General features: G+C 41.5%; 1 protein-coding gene across 1 annotated transcript in view; it reads left to right on the forward strand.

The window, feature by feature from the left end:
- Positions 1-14197, forward strand: part of PTPRG (protein tyrosine phosphatase receptor type G) — a 3415981-nt gene that overhangs the window by 2627860 nt on the left and 773924 nt on the right. The window contains exon 10 of the mRNA XM_044077514.1: positions 140-302. Within this exon, the coding sequence (XP_043933449.1) occupies positions 140-302 (163 nt within the window). The remainder of the gene's footprint in view (positions 1-139; positions 303-14197) is intronic.

The following is a 14197-nucleotide window of genomic DNA, read 5'->3' on the forward strand; positions in this document are numbered from 1 at the left end:
ATGACTACTTTCCAGAGGGTGAGCTGGTTTTCTTTATGACTAGTTATTCTTGTCTTGAAAACATTCAGTCATATAGCATTTTTATCAGTTTCCTAGATTTCTGATGTCTGCTTTTTTTCTCTCTGATTGTTATGCTTAGCTGGAGGCTTTTTATTCCATATTTACCACGGAACAACAAGACCACGTAAAATCAGTGGAGTACTTGAGGAATAACTTCCGACCACAGCAGAGTTTGAATGGCAGAGTGGTTTACAAATCGGCACTCAAAGAAGCTTGGAGCGCAGATCAGTCAGACAGTTTAGGTAATACATCTGATTAAGAATCTTTCAAATGTACCTGCAGATGGCATTGCATTTTAACAATTAAGATGGCTTGGCTACAACTGTTGACATTATGCTACTTAGGTTAAAATGAAGATAAGCAACCTGAAATTTTTTTTTGTTTGCATAAAACTGCACATATCTACTTGACAAACAAATAAATGCATTCCAAAATAATCACAGGCAGGTGGAAGTTGATATATTTGTGAGTGATATGGCTTAGCGGTGGTAGTTTGGCTGTAGAACTGCTAAAGTAAGCCTTTAAAACCAGAGCCGTCTTGCTGCAGTTGTGACCACAGGATACATAGGCTTTAGGTTGCATTAGTATTGGTGATGTAACTGTGCAAGACTCGGTAAAAAGGAGATTAAACAAAGCTGTTAAGGAAGCTTGGAAGTAAACTAGTAATGCTTTGACCTAAGTCTGCTGCTTGAACACACCAGCAGCATAAAGTGCAGATTCGTTAACCTTCATGGTAAAATAATGGTAGTGCATGGTAATTGTTTTAAAGCAATGTTTGTATTTATTTATCTTTGTTTATTGGGAAAGTCCAACTGGGATAAAATCCCTTTTCAGCAGAAGCCCAGGGAGGAAAAAGCTCCACATTTAACACTAGTTTTGACATGTCAATAAAATACAGTTACATGATATCAGAAGGAAAGAGTAAAGCTTTTATCCTGAAATGGGTCCCACACACAGGACAGGGATTCAAAATTTGGATCGTTTGTAAAACTTCGTCTGTGCTACTATATGTCGAGTTACCACTTATTTTTGTGTCATTGTCCATACGGTAATGTGGTAGTCAGGATGTGAAAACTCAAAACTAAACCGTGTTTAGGAAAGGAGCCCACAAGCAACTGAAACAACACAAATCTAAACACACAATCCACTGCAACACCAGAAAAGCTGAAATTATCCAGAAAAGTTAAGTTGTAACACAATTTATTGTGGTACAGGTAAATCATTTAAGCACCAGCTTAAAAAACATAGTTTTGTTCCTAATGCATCCACTGGAACTTCGTTAGAACTAATGAGAGGTGGACTAAGGTTGGTGCTAAACTGATTTCCTTATATCACAATAAATTGTGTTACAATTAACCTCCTTTGGATTATTTCTGCTTTTCTGGGATTGCAGTGAATTGCGTATCTAGACTTTTGTTTGTGATAAGCAGGATGACGTCCATGCACCATTTATTTCATTTGTATTGATACTTAACTCAGCTGTATGTGCAAGCCATCATGGCTGAAAGTACCAATGTTCTTCAGAGTTTCATGTTTTTGTCTGAAGGAACTGTAATAATTTCATAGTGTTTACCTGCATACTGTTAGTGACATACATTTGCTGTGCTACTTTTATTCTAGGAGTCTTGTGTGATGCTGTTTCCTATCATAACAGACTTCAGCATCTGTACTGTCTTTGCTTAAATATCTTTTCTTATCGCTCATGCTTTTATTTCAGCTTGTCAGTGATGAGCTGTTGTCATAGAACAGTGAACACCCTCTTTTCATTAAGGTGCATGTCAGAAAATGGATTCCAGTTGGGGAATCACCATTTGCATTGGCCTCTTCATCTAACATCTCATGGCAAAAGATAGTACACATGCTGTGTAGGCCATGAAAGCATGGCAACATCAGGACATGGCTTCTAGTCCTGGAGACAGTCTCCTTCCCCTCACATAAAACCATCTTTTTTGTACTATTTGATGTTTCTTTCTCAGTACCCCATGCTGGATCTAATATCCAGGGAGCATGTCTTTCTTTTGCTTCTTTACTTGTGCATACTTGAGGGATGACTGATGCATGATTGGCTGCATTAATTTTCCTCCTGATGCATGATTGGATGCATTAATTTTCCTCCTGATGCATGATTGGATGTATTAATTTTCCTCCTGATGCATGACTGGATGTATTAATTTTCCTCCTTAGTACCAGTTTCAAGCACCACAGCATAGCTCAAGTTGAGATACTCTGCTATGCATAGTATCTTGTAATCAGAAAGCCCAAAGTTATACCTTGGAGGATGAATTCGTTTGGATTAAAGCACTATCTCTCCTTCATTATCTGTCCTATTTTTGGTAACTACATATGGATTTTCTGTCCGCACAAACTGTTTTTTTTTTTTTTTTTGACATTTTCCCAGTTTTGCTTTTTCTTCAGTAAGTCATGAGGTTTTATTGATGGTATACTTGAGCATGAATAAATGGTCCATGTTGGAGTTCTCATCTTATCTCAGGTGCTAAATGCACCCCCCCCCCTTCTTTAACACTGGCTGATAGATTGACAACCAAGGGAACTTCATAATTCTAGTCGATATGTTAATGGAATGTATCGTCTGTCAGCAGAGGAGGAAGAGACAGAAGCAGCTTACTTCTCCTCTGAATCAGACTGAACTTGTGCATTTCTTTTCTTTCTTTTTCATTTAAAGAACTCTGGTGGGTTTGAGTGTCTGCAAATCAGAATTCTGTGGTCACTGACCTTGGTTCAGGAAGCTTCTGTAGGTTATTTTAAACAGATAATATTGCATTAAATGAATTCTGTTCTGAAACAGATACTCTAAATTATGTGGCTTTCACACAATCTCTAGGCTGTTCAGCCTTGCAGGAGCATTGAGTGCCTTTATTCCTACTTTCTGGATTCATAGAACTGTGAAAATGCCTCTGACTTTAAATGATCAATAGAGATTGTTGCTGAAACCTAACACTAACTTGTCTGTTCATTTCTGCAGCACAACGAAAATCAATCCAACTAGAACCCACAGGGTTCTGACTCTTAACAAGCAGCTGAAAGCTGTGGACTGACTGTGAAAAGAGCCCCTGTATCTTCTACGTATTAGCTGTGAGTGCTCCAGCTAATAACTGAGCTTCAGACTTTCATTTTCTTAAACATCTAGTCTTTCATAATCCCATGTAAAACAGATACTGGGAAGGAGCAGTGGGTTTCTCCATACTGTCACTGTGGACAGCAGGTGACAAAGGCAAGGGATACCCAACATAATAACATCAGATTCATCAGCTCACCATGTCCTTTTCCATGAGGTCATTATTTCATTTGAAAAAGAACAGTAGTAACTAATGAAAAATCCTCAGTTCCTCTACAGACTCCTCAATATCCCCAATACAGTGTGTTGCCTCATTCTACTCATGTACCAACTATGATTAAGGTAGTTTTGAGGACTCTGAAAGGGAGGATGGGATGTTTAGGTGTGGCAGCATGCTCCAAGGTTATTTCTTAACCGGACTTCCAAGATGTCTGCACACTGATCAGCAGCTTAATTTCAAATCTTCCAGTGTGAAAAAAGAAACCGATAGATAAAAAACAGTGATATTGTCAGCTTGAGTAAAATTCAGTTACTGGTAGTAAGTACACTGCCTAGATGCAGGCAGAGAATACATTTGGAGAACCTGAAAGAAAATCAACCAGAAATGGTAAAAAAGGAAAACACTGACTTGGCAGAATCCTGCAACTGTTCTGCAAAAAGCAATTCTAACTTCAGCTTTAGTACAAGAGATGGCTTCCAATGCATTAGAGGAAAAATAAATTAAAATGTACTCAGAGGTGATTCAAATAAATGAATCACTGAAGGAATATATCAAGTCAGATAACAAAAGACTTGGAAAAAATGTAAGAAGCTTTAATTAACTATTCAGGTGAACTTCTAAAACTGCAAAAATGAGAACCTGAAATGTAGAAAAGGCTGGCCAAGTATGAGACTTCTTACTTAAGAAGATCTGTTTTCAAAAACTGGTAGAGTACACAGAGAAGACATGAGATTATCTGCTGTAGCAGAGAACCTGGAAGAAACAGACTGTATTAATTTTATGAAAGCACAAATAAGCAACTGGACTGGTATTCCACAGCAGGATTTGTTTATTGAAAGGGCACATCAAGTATATGCTCCAAACTTGGAAAATACCTCTTTTAGTAAAGATGCAATCATGCCTGCTGAAAGGGTTGCTCCTGACAAAACTGTGGGAGAATGGAAAAGTATTTATAACTGGAGACAGCTGTGGAAAATTATTTACTGTACACCATGGAGAAGAGAAGCAAATTTATCTCAGCAAGGAGGGAATGTAGAGAGGTGTGAGGCTCAAGCTGCTGAATCCAGCTGTCTTCAGAATATTTTTCCTGGAGGATCAAATACATCTTTTGATGCAGGACAGGCTAAGGAGCAAATGAAAAAATGTTATCCAACAAAAATGAGAAAGCAAACAGAAGAGCATGCAGCCTCAGCATAGAAGGCACCCCAAATGAGAACCGAACCATAGACTTTCTTGCTGAGGTGACAGTGCTATTCACTGCATTGCTCACGACATAGGGATATCTTCTCAGGTTCAATATATGTAGCTATGAGAATTGTATGGAACAATAAGGAGTTTCGGGATTCAGAGTATGCCGACACATGTAATTGAAATTCAAAGCCGTTATGCATAACAAGGCTGTAATTGGACTGAACACTGGTTATCTCAGTAAAAGTGATTTGCTTCAACTGAACAGCTGTGATGATGCTGCATCAGTAATCTTGTATACAGTTCAGTCACAGGGACTTTTTTACCCTTATGGTGTTGAATGTGGCATATGTAGTAATGTTCCCAGCTATGTCACTATAGAGATTCAGTATGTCACTTTCTATATAAAAATGACATTATTAACTCACACGATTGCTATTCGTATGACTTTTTAGTGAGAGGTATGATGACAGTAGACTGAGCCGGCAGGCTGAATTTTTTCCCCTAGTTGCAGATTCAGGCTTGTCCTAGAGGTTGTTTGTCTTTCGGCTTTTCCCGGTTAGGGGGTCGCCATAGCGGAACTCCGGTCCGCTAATGATTGGCAGTATGTTTTTACAGTGCTGAGTTGCTAGCTCGACGCCCATAGAAGATCCACATGTATTCTGAGGCTAGCTTAGACTCTGCTTTACATTCTTCTGATAATAAAGCTCAGAGAGACTTTGCCAGTGAAAACTTTTTCCAGTGTTCCAAAGGAGAATACTTGAGAGACAGAAAAAGTACGCGTTGACTAGAAGAATCAGTTGTACTTGGACTTGAACCAGAGTCTGGTATTGGGAGATGGAGATGAAATGGTAGAAGACCAGTAACACTGAAATCAGTGAATAAATGGGAGACTATAAAGCAACTTATCACGTTTGTGAAATATAGATTTACAAGCAAAAGTGCCTGAGAAAGACTGGACTTTTGTTGACTTTGTTAAATTTGTGGGTGGACCTTATAGGAAGGTTAGTTCTTAATGAAAGGATTTGTGTGGTGGCGAAGCTATGCCTCATTCATATAAGCTGCATACCCACTCAGATATAACCTTGCTTAGCAGCTAACTCAGCTGACTTAAAATTTAGACTCGCTCTCCACACGACTTATTCAGTAGTTCTTGTGTTATGTGAGTTTACCCAGTAAAAAAAAAAAATCCTAAAGATATAGTTATGCAAGCTGCATTTTAAAACTTCTGACAAGTAATGTGCCAGAAGCATTTATTTTGGAATGTCTTGGAGCATTTTTCCACTGTGTATTGAGATATGGCAGTAAACGCTGTCTTTGTTGGTAGCAGCACTGGGTATATCACCTACGGGGACCATTTTTTAAGGAACTATGTAACATTCTTTTGGTTCATTTAAAGAACATTTTATTTTTATTTATAAGTAAATTTTTTATAAATATTGCCCAAGTTTACCCTTTTATTTTGTTTGTCGTATAATTCACTGGACGAGCACACACAATGAATTTCTGTGTTTTATAGGAAGGGATAAAAATTGTTCTTGCTTCTTTTAATTACAGGAGTGAATAGAAGAGGTTTAGACTTCCAAATCACATGTCAGTGCATGTAGGCTGCATTTGTTATTCAGCTGTTTGCTCTAATTCCAGACTACTTTAGTACGTTTTTTTGTATCTGTGTGCTGATACATTTTTGGCTGTCCCTAGGGAGACTGACCAGACTCTCCCATACCCAAGAGTCCAGTTTTCAATGAGGATGTCTCAGAATATATTTTTCCCAAACTGTCCAAAGCAGCTGTCCATCCCAGCTGTGTAAGTGTCTGTGTAAATAAATATATATGTATTTGTGTGTGTTTTCTGTGTGTAATATAATGTGTATAATATATGCATGTATGCTTGCAAAACATGCATACACACACACGTTGTGTGTGTGTGTGTGTATATATATATATATATATATATATATGTGTGTGTGTGTGTGTGTGTCATACAGACATTTTGTATGTATACATATGGCTTGTCTTTCAGTGTTTGTCTGTAATATGTTCATTACTAGTATGGCAGGCTTTTTTTCCCGTATGGCTCATACGGATAAGGTAATGTATGGTTTCCTGTAAGACTGTGAGACACTAAGTAGGCAAACCACAGATCCAAAGACCAGATAAAGAATGATAATCTGTAATGTATCTGCTGCTTTAATAAATGCAGCCCAGGCTCAGAAGAAGAGTGGTATTTTCTTCTGGCATCCAATCATGCTTTCTAGTTTACTACTGTGGGTTCAAAGAAATACTTTAATTTGGTAAAATAAATTCAGAAATATTTATTTTTAAGAGGTAAAACAAGAGGATAAAACTACCATAAGGGACACTAACATTTAATGGTGGGTAGTGGTTTAAATTCCTTGGTTTTAGAAGTGTTTTGCATATTATCATAGGGTTTGCAATCCCAGTCAAGGCTGCAGTGTGGCAAATGATTAGAGGTCTCCAAGGCCAGCTGAGTTAAAAAGATGTCGGCATGTAACTAAATGTTATATAACCTTTCTCATACTGTGGCTCCTTTGGAGTGCTTTTCATCCCTTATTACTGAAGTCAAAAGATTTGAGAGAGTAAACAATATGAATAAATACTGTGAGGGAGATCAGCTGTACTTAGTACTGCATTGTAGCTGGAGTGGCACAGAGAACCCAGTAAGTATTTAGCAGTATGCCACGCACTCATGTACCGATTTCTTGCAATATGCCACGCACTCATGTACAGATTTTAGCCAACTCTAGTAAATTCTTCAGAGAATGCCTGGTGGGGCAGTGCCTTCCAATCGAAACCTCATCCATTTAGTCAAATGCTTGGTAAACATGCCCCTCCCCCCAAAACAGCATTGTAATGTTATAACTCTGGTGAATCAGGCCAGCCGTCCTAACAGAATGGATAATCTTCCTGTCTTTAATAAATCCAGCCTGTTTACTGTATGTTAGTGAGGATGTTGCCTGTCCATTTTGTATAAAAGTATTATCACAACTATTTTGTGGTCAACAGTTGGTAAGATAGTAGGTCTGTAAGCCTCCTTTTATAGGGAATCCTTGCTAGAGTCTGTGACAAATATGAGCAGTACTTGTAACAGTAGAAGCTTGTGGCTTTTAGCACAGTATTAATAGATTAAAATAAAATAAGGATGTATCCCGATTTTTTTTTTTTTTATTAAAAGTTCAGCAAAGGGATAAGCAATGCTATTTGTTTCAATTTGATGAAGCCTGTAGGGCAAAAGCATATGTGTGGTTGTGAAAATATAATTTATAATTAAACCTGCAGAGCTGTTTGCTTCTATCTTTATACTCATGAGTCTGTGACAGCTAGGCGTGATCTCTGAATTTGGCTTTCAGTTTTGGTTTACATTGTAAAGTGTGCAATCATTGTGTAGCCATGTGTTGTAGAGTATCTCAGTGATGTTTTCTTGGTGTCTGCTGGCCCTTATTCTGACAGAGAAGGGTCCGTTGGATTGGTTGACTCATCTGCTGCATAAACTGTTGATTGATTTCTATGTGACTTGTACTAAAGTGACAGGTGTTTCATGTCCAGCACAGATATACAGGTATTGGCAGAACAGCTCCTTTATGAGGCCCAAAATAAATAAGTTCCAGAACTGCCTTAAAGGCTCTTCTTTTCAGAGATCATTGTGGGATTCATCTTGAATCATTTGAAACTCCTTCATTATCGTTTTTTTGCTGGAAGCCAGTAAGTGAAAGTCAGTGTGAGATTTTTCTAGATCCCCTTTCCTGGAAGAATATTACCTCAAATTGGTGAGATGTTCTTCGTGTTTCACTGCTGCAGTCCTAACCATTGGGGTTGTCCATGCTGTGGTAGCCCTCAGTCAGTCCGATTACCAGAGTCAAGGTTTTGTGTGTCGGCTGCTGTTGCTTGCTGGCTGACGTCAGGTCGTCAGAGCTGTAAAGGAGAGCAGGCCATTACCTCAGTCTTTCTTGCCGTGGAGCCCATAGCAGAAACAATTCGCAACAGTGCCGGTCGGCTGTTTCCAGATTTCATACTTCAGCTGAAAACGTCTAAAGCTAGGTACCCCATTGGGGATCCTTCCATTTTCTTGCACTAACCGGTGTCCAAAAAAGTCAATAACTGTCTCGTCTGTGGAAAGCAAATACCACACCGAGACTTCCATTCTTATTGTGTCACTTGCTTAGGCCCAGATCACAACGTACCCCGCTGTCGGTTCTGTGTCCGCTTTAACACTAGAACTATTTGTCGCAGAGCTCAGTTTGTAGCCAGTTATTTTTGTCTTCCGTCTCCGATTACTGATATGGTGTCTGTCAGCAAACTGCAGATCTTCCGAAAAAATGTAAAGATAAGGATAGAAACAGACTGCATAAGGCCAAGTCTTTTGACGACACCACCGCTAAAAGGGTTGTCATTTCTTTGGAATTCAGTGAGGCGCTTTCACAGCTCCTGACCCCCGACTCGATTACTTCGCAGGCCTCTACTGAGACTCTTTTGAAGTCTTGTATGCCGCAGAAAACTGCATTGTCTAACAACCCTTCGGCTGTCTCTGCCTCGGTTGGGTTTGGAGCTGCTACGCAGGCACCGGCTTCCGAGGATACCGCTTGGACTTTGGAATTCACTTCAGGGCCTTCGCCCTCTCCTCTGACTAACACACCAATAGCACTGAGGGATACTCTTCAGGCCAGACTTAGAGCTACTCTAAAGAAAACAGCAAAAAGTCTTGATTCCACTACTCCTCCCCCTCCTCAAACTAGAATGCTTAAAATGGTGGAGGATCTCATCACTTTCATCCGGGGTAATCAGGCCACATCAGCCAAAAGGAGAAGGGAACCTTCTCCAGACATCCAATTAGATTTAGACTCAGAGGGGACTCAGAGGGATCTGACTCCTCTGTTTTTGAAGAGGAAAATCCTCTTACTGCCTATGAAGACTCAGATGCAGAAGAATCTATTCTTTCTGCATCACCTCCTGGGGACTTTTCCTTTGGGGAAACCCTCTACACCCTCAGGGAACACTTCCACTGGGAATCAACGGGTTTCCCTCAATCCAAGAAAAGACTGAGAGAATTTCTGGACCTACCCCAGCACAGGCCTCTGGCCATCCCACCCATCTTGGAGGTGGTAGGTGATGTTTACCAAGAATCCAGCCTTACCCCTGACACCCTTCCACCTGCCCCCAGAAAACCTGACAGATATTACAGGGTACCTGACTCACATAAATTCCTCTACAGAAATCCAATAGCAGATCCAGAGGTGATTACTCAGGGACCTAAGGGAGTTAGGACTACCTCTGCAAAGAATCCTATTCCCTCAGACAAAGAATCCAGGGCCCTGGACAGATGGGGTAAAAAAGTATATACATCTGCAACTTTAACTATAAGGGCTCTCAACTGTCAGTTCCATATGTTAAAATATCAACAGCACACTTTGGAACTTTTGAAACAGACAATTTCTGCTTTTACAGATTTTGCCAAAAATAGAGATAGCAGAATTACTGCACTCTTCATCTCAGATGGCAAAGCACTCCTTGCACTGTGGATTTGATACCCTAGAAGCTTCTAGCAGGGCAGCAGTGACAGGATCTGTTATCAGAAGACATGCATGGTTCAAGGCACAGCCTCTGCTTGATCATGTCAAAGCTAAAATCATCGATGCACCTCTTAACAAACACCACTTGTTTGGACAGAAAACTGAAGAGGTACTTAAAAAGATGGAAGAAGAAGCAAAATCGATGCAGACTATTAAAGATTTTCTTCAAGTACAACCTCCTAGGTTCAGCAGAAATTTCCCGTCTAAACGGTGGTCCTTTCCTGCACTAAACAGGCAGGCACAAGGCAAAAGCCGTAGGGACAGACCCACCAGGACTCAAACCCAGGGCCAGCAAAGAACAAAACAGTGCCCCCCCCCCTCAAACACTAGATCAAGGAGTTCAAAAGCAACACTGTATGGAAAAAACTCTCAATGACTACCTTTCCCATCTCTGCCTGCCTCCACCACACTAAAAGCTAGGAGGAAGGCTATCTCTATGCAGAGAAAATTGGAACTCTATAACAAAAGATCAGTGGGTCTTAAAAATCATTGCTCAGGGGTACAAATTCAATTTCCAAGAACTACCACCTCCAAGAGGGTACCCAGACCTACCTCCAAGCCAGTGGGCAAAAGCACTAAAACAAGTGCAAAACCTAATATCCCTAGGGCCAGTAGAACCTGTACCTCCAGAATAAGTTGCAAGATGATTCTATTCCAGACTATTCCTTGTTTCCAGGAAAGAGGGGACTTGGCATCCCATCATGGACCTATCCTTTCGCAGTACCTTCCTGGTAATCCCAAAATTCAAAATGCTTACCTTACAACAGCTTCTACCAGTGCTGCCAGACAAAGCTTGGATGGTCACCTTAGACCTAAAGGATGCTTACCTGCACATCCCAGTAAGGGAATCATGCAGAAAATTCCTGCGCTTCAGAGCAGGATCACTACACTACACTTTTAATTCTCTGCTTTGCCCTTTGGCTTATCTGCTGCTCTCAGGGTATTCAATAAATATCTAGCTCCTGCCATAGCCTTTTGCAGGCAAAACAATGTACAGATTTACCCTTACCTGGACGACTGTCTCATCCATGCAGACTGCAAGGAACTGCTCCTGCAGCACCTCTCATTTGTAAAAACCCTACTCACCTCTCTGGGTTTCACTATCAACTTAAGGAAATCAAAAAGACACGTACCATGAAAATCACATTTCTGGGAGCTTTACTGGACACAGAACAGCAAATGGCCTTTCTGTCCCCAGAAAAACAAAGTTTCCTACCAAAATACTTCACTGCACTGGCCTTCCAAACCCAGCTTTCTGCCAGGAAGTTCCTATAAGCTCTAAGGTACATGGCCTCATGCACCTTCCTGGTAGCTCTGGCCAGACTACACATGAGGAAAATTCAGTGGTACCTAAAGAACCTGTGGTGTCAACACTCTCAAGCTCTGGACACCTCTCTGCCTGTGATCCCTTGCATAAGATCCGAGTTCCTCTAGTGAGCCCAGGCCTGTGCTCTGAACAAGGGACTTCCATTCACCCTCCGTCCATCAGCCCAGACCATAACTACAGATGCTTCGGACATAGCCTGGGGCGCCCTCCTAGAAGGCAGATGTGCCCAATGTCTCTGGGATGCACAAATACTACCCTTGCACATCAACCAAAAGGAAATGATAGCAGTGCAAAATGCTCTGGCATCCTTCAAACCCTACCTCAAACCAGGGGTTCTTCTCATAAAAACAGACAACACCACAGTCATGTGGTACATCAACAAACAGGGAAGGACTCAATCTTATCCCCTGTGCAGACTAGCCATGAACCTCTCGGTAGCAGCCTCATCTGTGGGACTACATCTTATAGCCCAATACCTACCGGGCATCAGCAACACCCTGGCAGACCACCTAAGTAGAAACCTGCTGGACCTCTTTGCCTCTCATTTAAATTACCAAGTACAGAAATTCTTCACCAGGGAGTACCATCACCTGGCCTGGAAGGTCAATGCCTGACCTTCCCTTGGAATATCCTCTTTGTGTATGCATTCCCACCTTTACCTCTCATTCCAAAGTACTAATGAAGATAAGGGAGGAAAAACCAAGAGCATTATTCATTGCCCCAGATTGGCCCAGAAACATTGGTACCCACTGCTGTACAGCCTATCTCACCAGCCCCCCTGGCAGCTACCTCTGATACCTCACCTGCTATTCTGGGGGGGGGGGGGCAACACCTCACCCAGACCTTCAGACACTCGGGCTGTCAGCATGGCTTATTCTACCCAAACCAACAAGGAATCTATGCTAAGCAAGCAAGTCCTTGACATCATCACAGAAGCCAGAAGACCCAGCACCAGAAAATCTTACGCTGGAAAATGTAAAAGATTCTGCTCCTGGAACCAATCCAAGGGGGCAGGCATACATCTACCCTCCATTCCTTTTATTCTAGATGGTCTTCCTGAGCTTCTTAATAAGGGTCTGTCCTTCTCCTCCATAAAGATTCATGCTTCTGCCATCTCGGCACATTTTGATACAGAACAGCCATTGTTCTCCCACCCTCTTATCAAACAATTCCTTAGAGGAGCCTCTAATATCAGGCCTCCCAGAAGACAGCCCACCCCAGCCTGGGACCTGAACTATGTTTCAGAAAAGCTTACATTGCCTCCCTTCAAGCCTGCAGCATCCTCAGAACTAAAGTGCCTCTCTTGGAAAACTGCTTTTCTCCTGGCTATTACTTCAGCCAGGAGAGTTTCAGAGCTTTAAGCTTTAATGGACATTGAGCCATTTGTCATCTTCCATGCAGACAGGGTCTCCCTGAGAACCAGTCCCTCCTTCATGCCAAAGGTGGTTTCGGATGTTACCCTCAACCAGGCCATCCACCTGCCCACCTTCTTCCCTAACCCTCAGAACAAGGGGGAAAGGATACTGCATTCTTTGGATGTGCACAGGCAACTCTGGATCATACAAAGATATTCAGGAAAACTGACCACCTTTTGGTCAGCTTTAAAACAGGGACACATGGAGAACCAATATCCAAGCAGACCTTTTCCAGATGGATAGCACACTGCATCCAAGTTGCTACTCCTTGCATGGAAAACCATTCCCTAGGACCATCAGAACCCATTCCACTAGGGCAACCTTTACTTCCACAGCATTCCTTAAAGGGATAACCACCAAGGACATCCTGGAGGCTGCCACATGGACTTCAGTCCACACCTTCACGAAAAATTACCATCTGAACCTGTTCTCAAAAGCTAGGGCTGGGCTTGCCTCTGCAATTCTGCAGGGCTTGCTCACCTAATCTTACGTTTCTGTTAACGTTCCACCCTTCTCCTCAGCTTTGGGAATCTTTCCAGTGGTTAGGACTGCAGCAGTGAAACATGAATAACATAGTACAGTTGTGTACACTCACCATAAATGTAGATGTTCGAGTGTGTTCACTGCTGCAGTCATGCTTCCCCTCCTCCTTCCCCCTGATATCTGCTTTCCTTAGAGAGACACATATTTCTTTGGAGGTCTCTGATCCCAGGACTACTAATCATTATTAAATTTGGACTTCTTTGGTTGGTTAAGGCAAGAAAAACTGAGGTAATGGCGTCGCCTGCTCTCCTTTATAGCTCAGATGACCTGACGTCAGCCAGCAAGCGGCAGCAGTCGACACACAAAACCTTGACTCTGGTATTCGGACCGACTGAAGGCTACCACAGCATGGATAATCCCAATGGTTAAGACTGCAGCAGTGAACACACTCGAACATCTAAATTTGTGGTGCGCGTACACAACTGTACTTTCTGATGACAAGTAAAGAGCATCATCTGAAATTTCTAAAGGAATCTTCTCACAACTACTATTCACTCTGAAACTGTGTCATTGCAGCTGGTTACTCAGGATGATTTTACTTTTTCAGAAAGAGGTAATAGTCTTTCTGTCAAGATCAGGAAGAGCTTGGGGTGCTGTCCCTGGTATTTCTTATTCCTGAAAAAGATGGTCAGTAGAAGGCTTTTCTGAACACAATCTCTCATCTGTTCTACCATTTGCACTTGATTTTATGTGGATATCTGAATGTACAGCCTGCTAGACCAATGGAAATAGTTTTCACCCTTACAGTAATTTACAGATAATAGCTTTCTAAGACTTTTGT

The sequence above is a fragment of the Protopterus annectens genome, chromosome 7.part0, assembly GCF_019279795.1.
Source record: "Protopterus annectens isolate FY-2018-M chromosome 7.part0, PAN1.0, whole genome shotgun sequence".
Taxonomy (NCBI): domain Eukaryota; kingdom Metazoa; phylum Chordata; order Ceratodontiformes; family Protopteridae; genus Protopterus; species Protopterus annectens.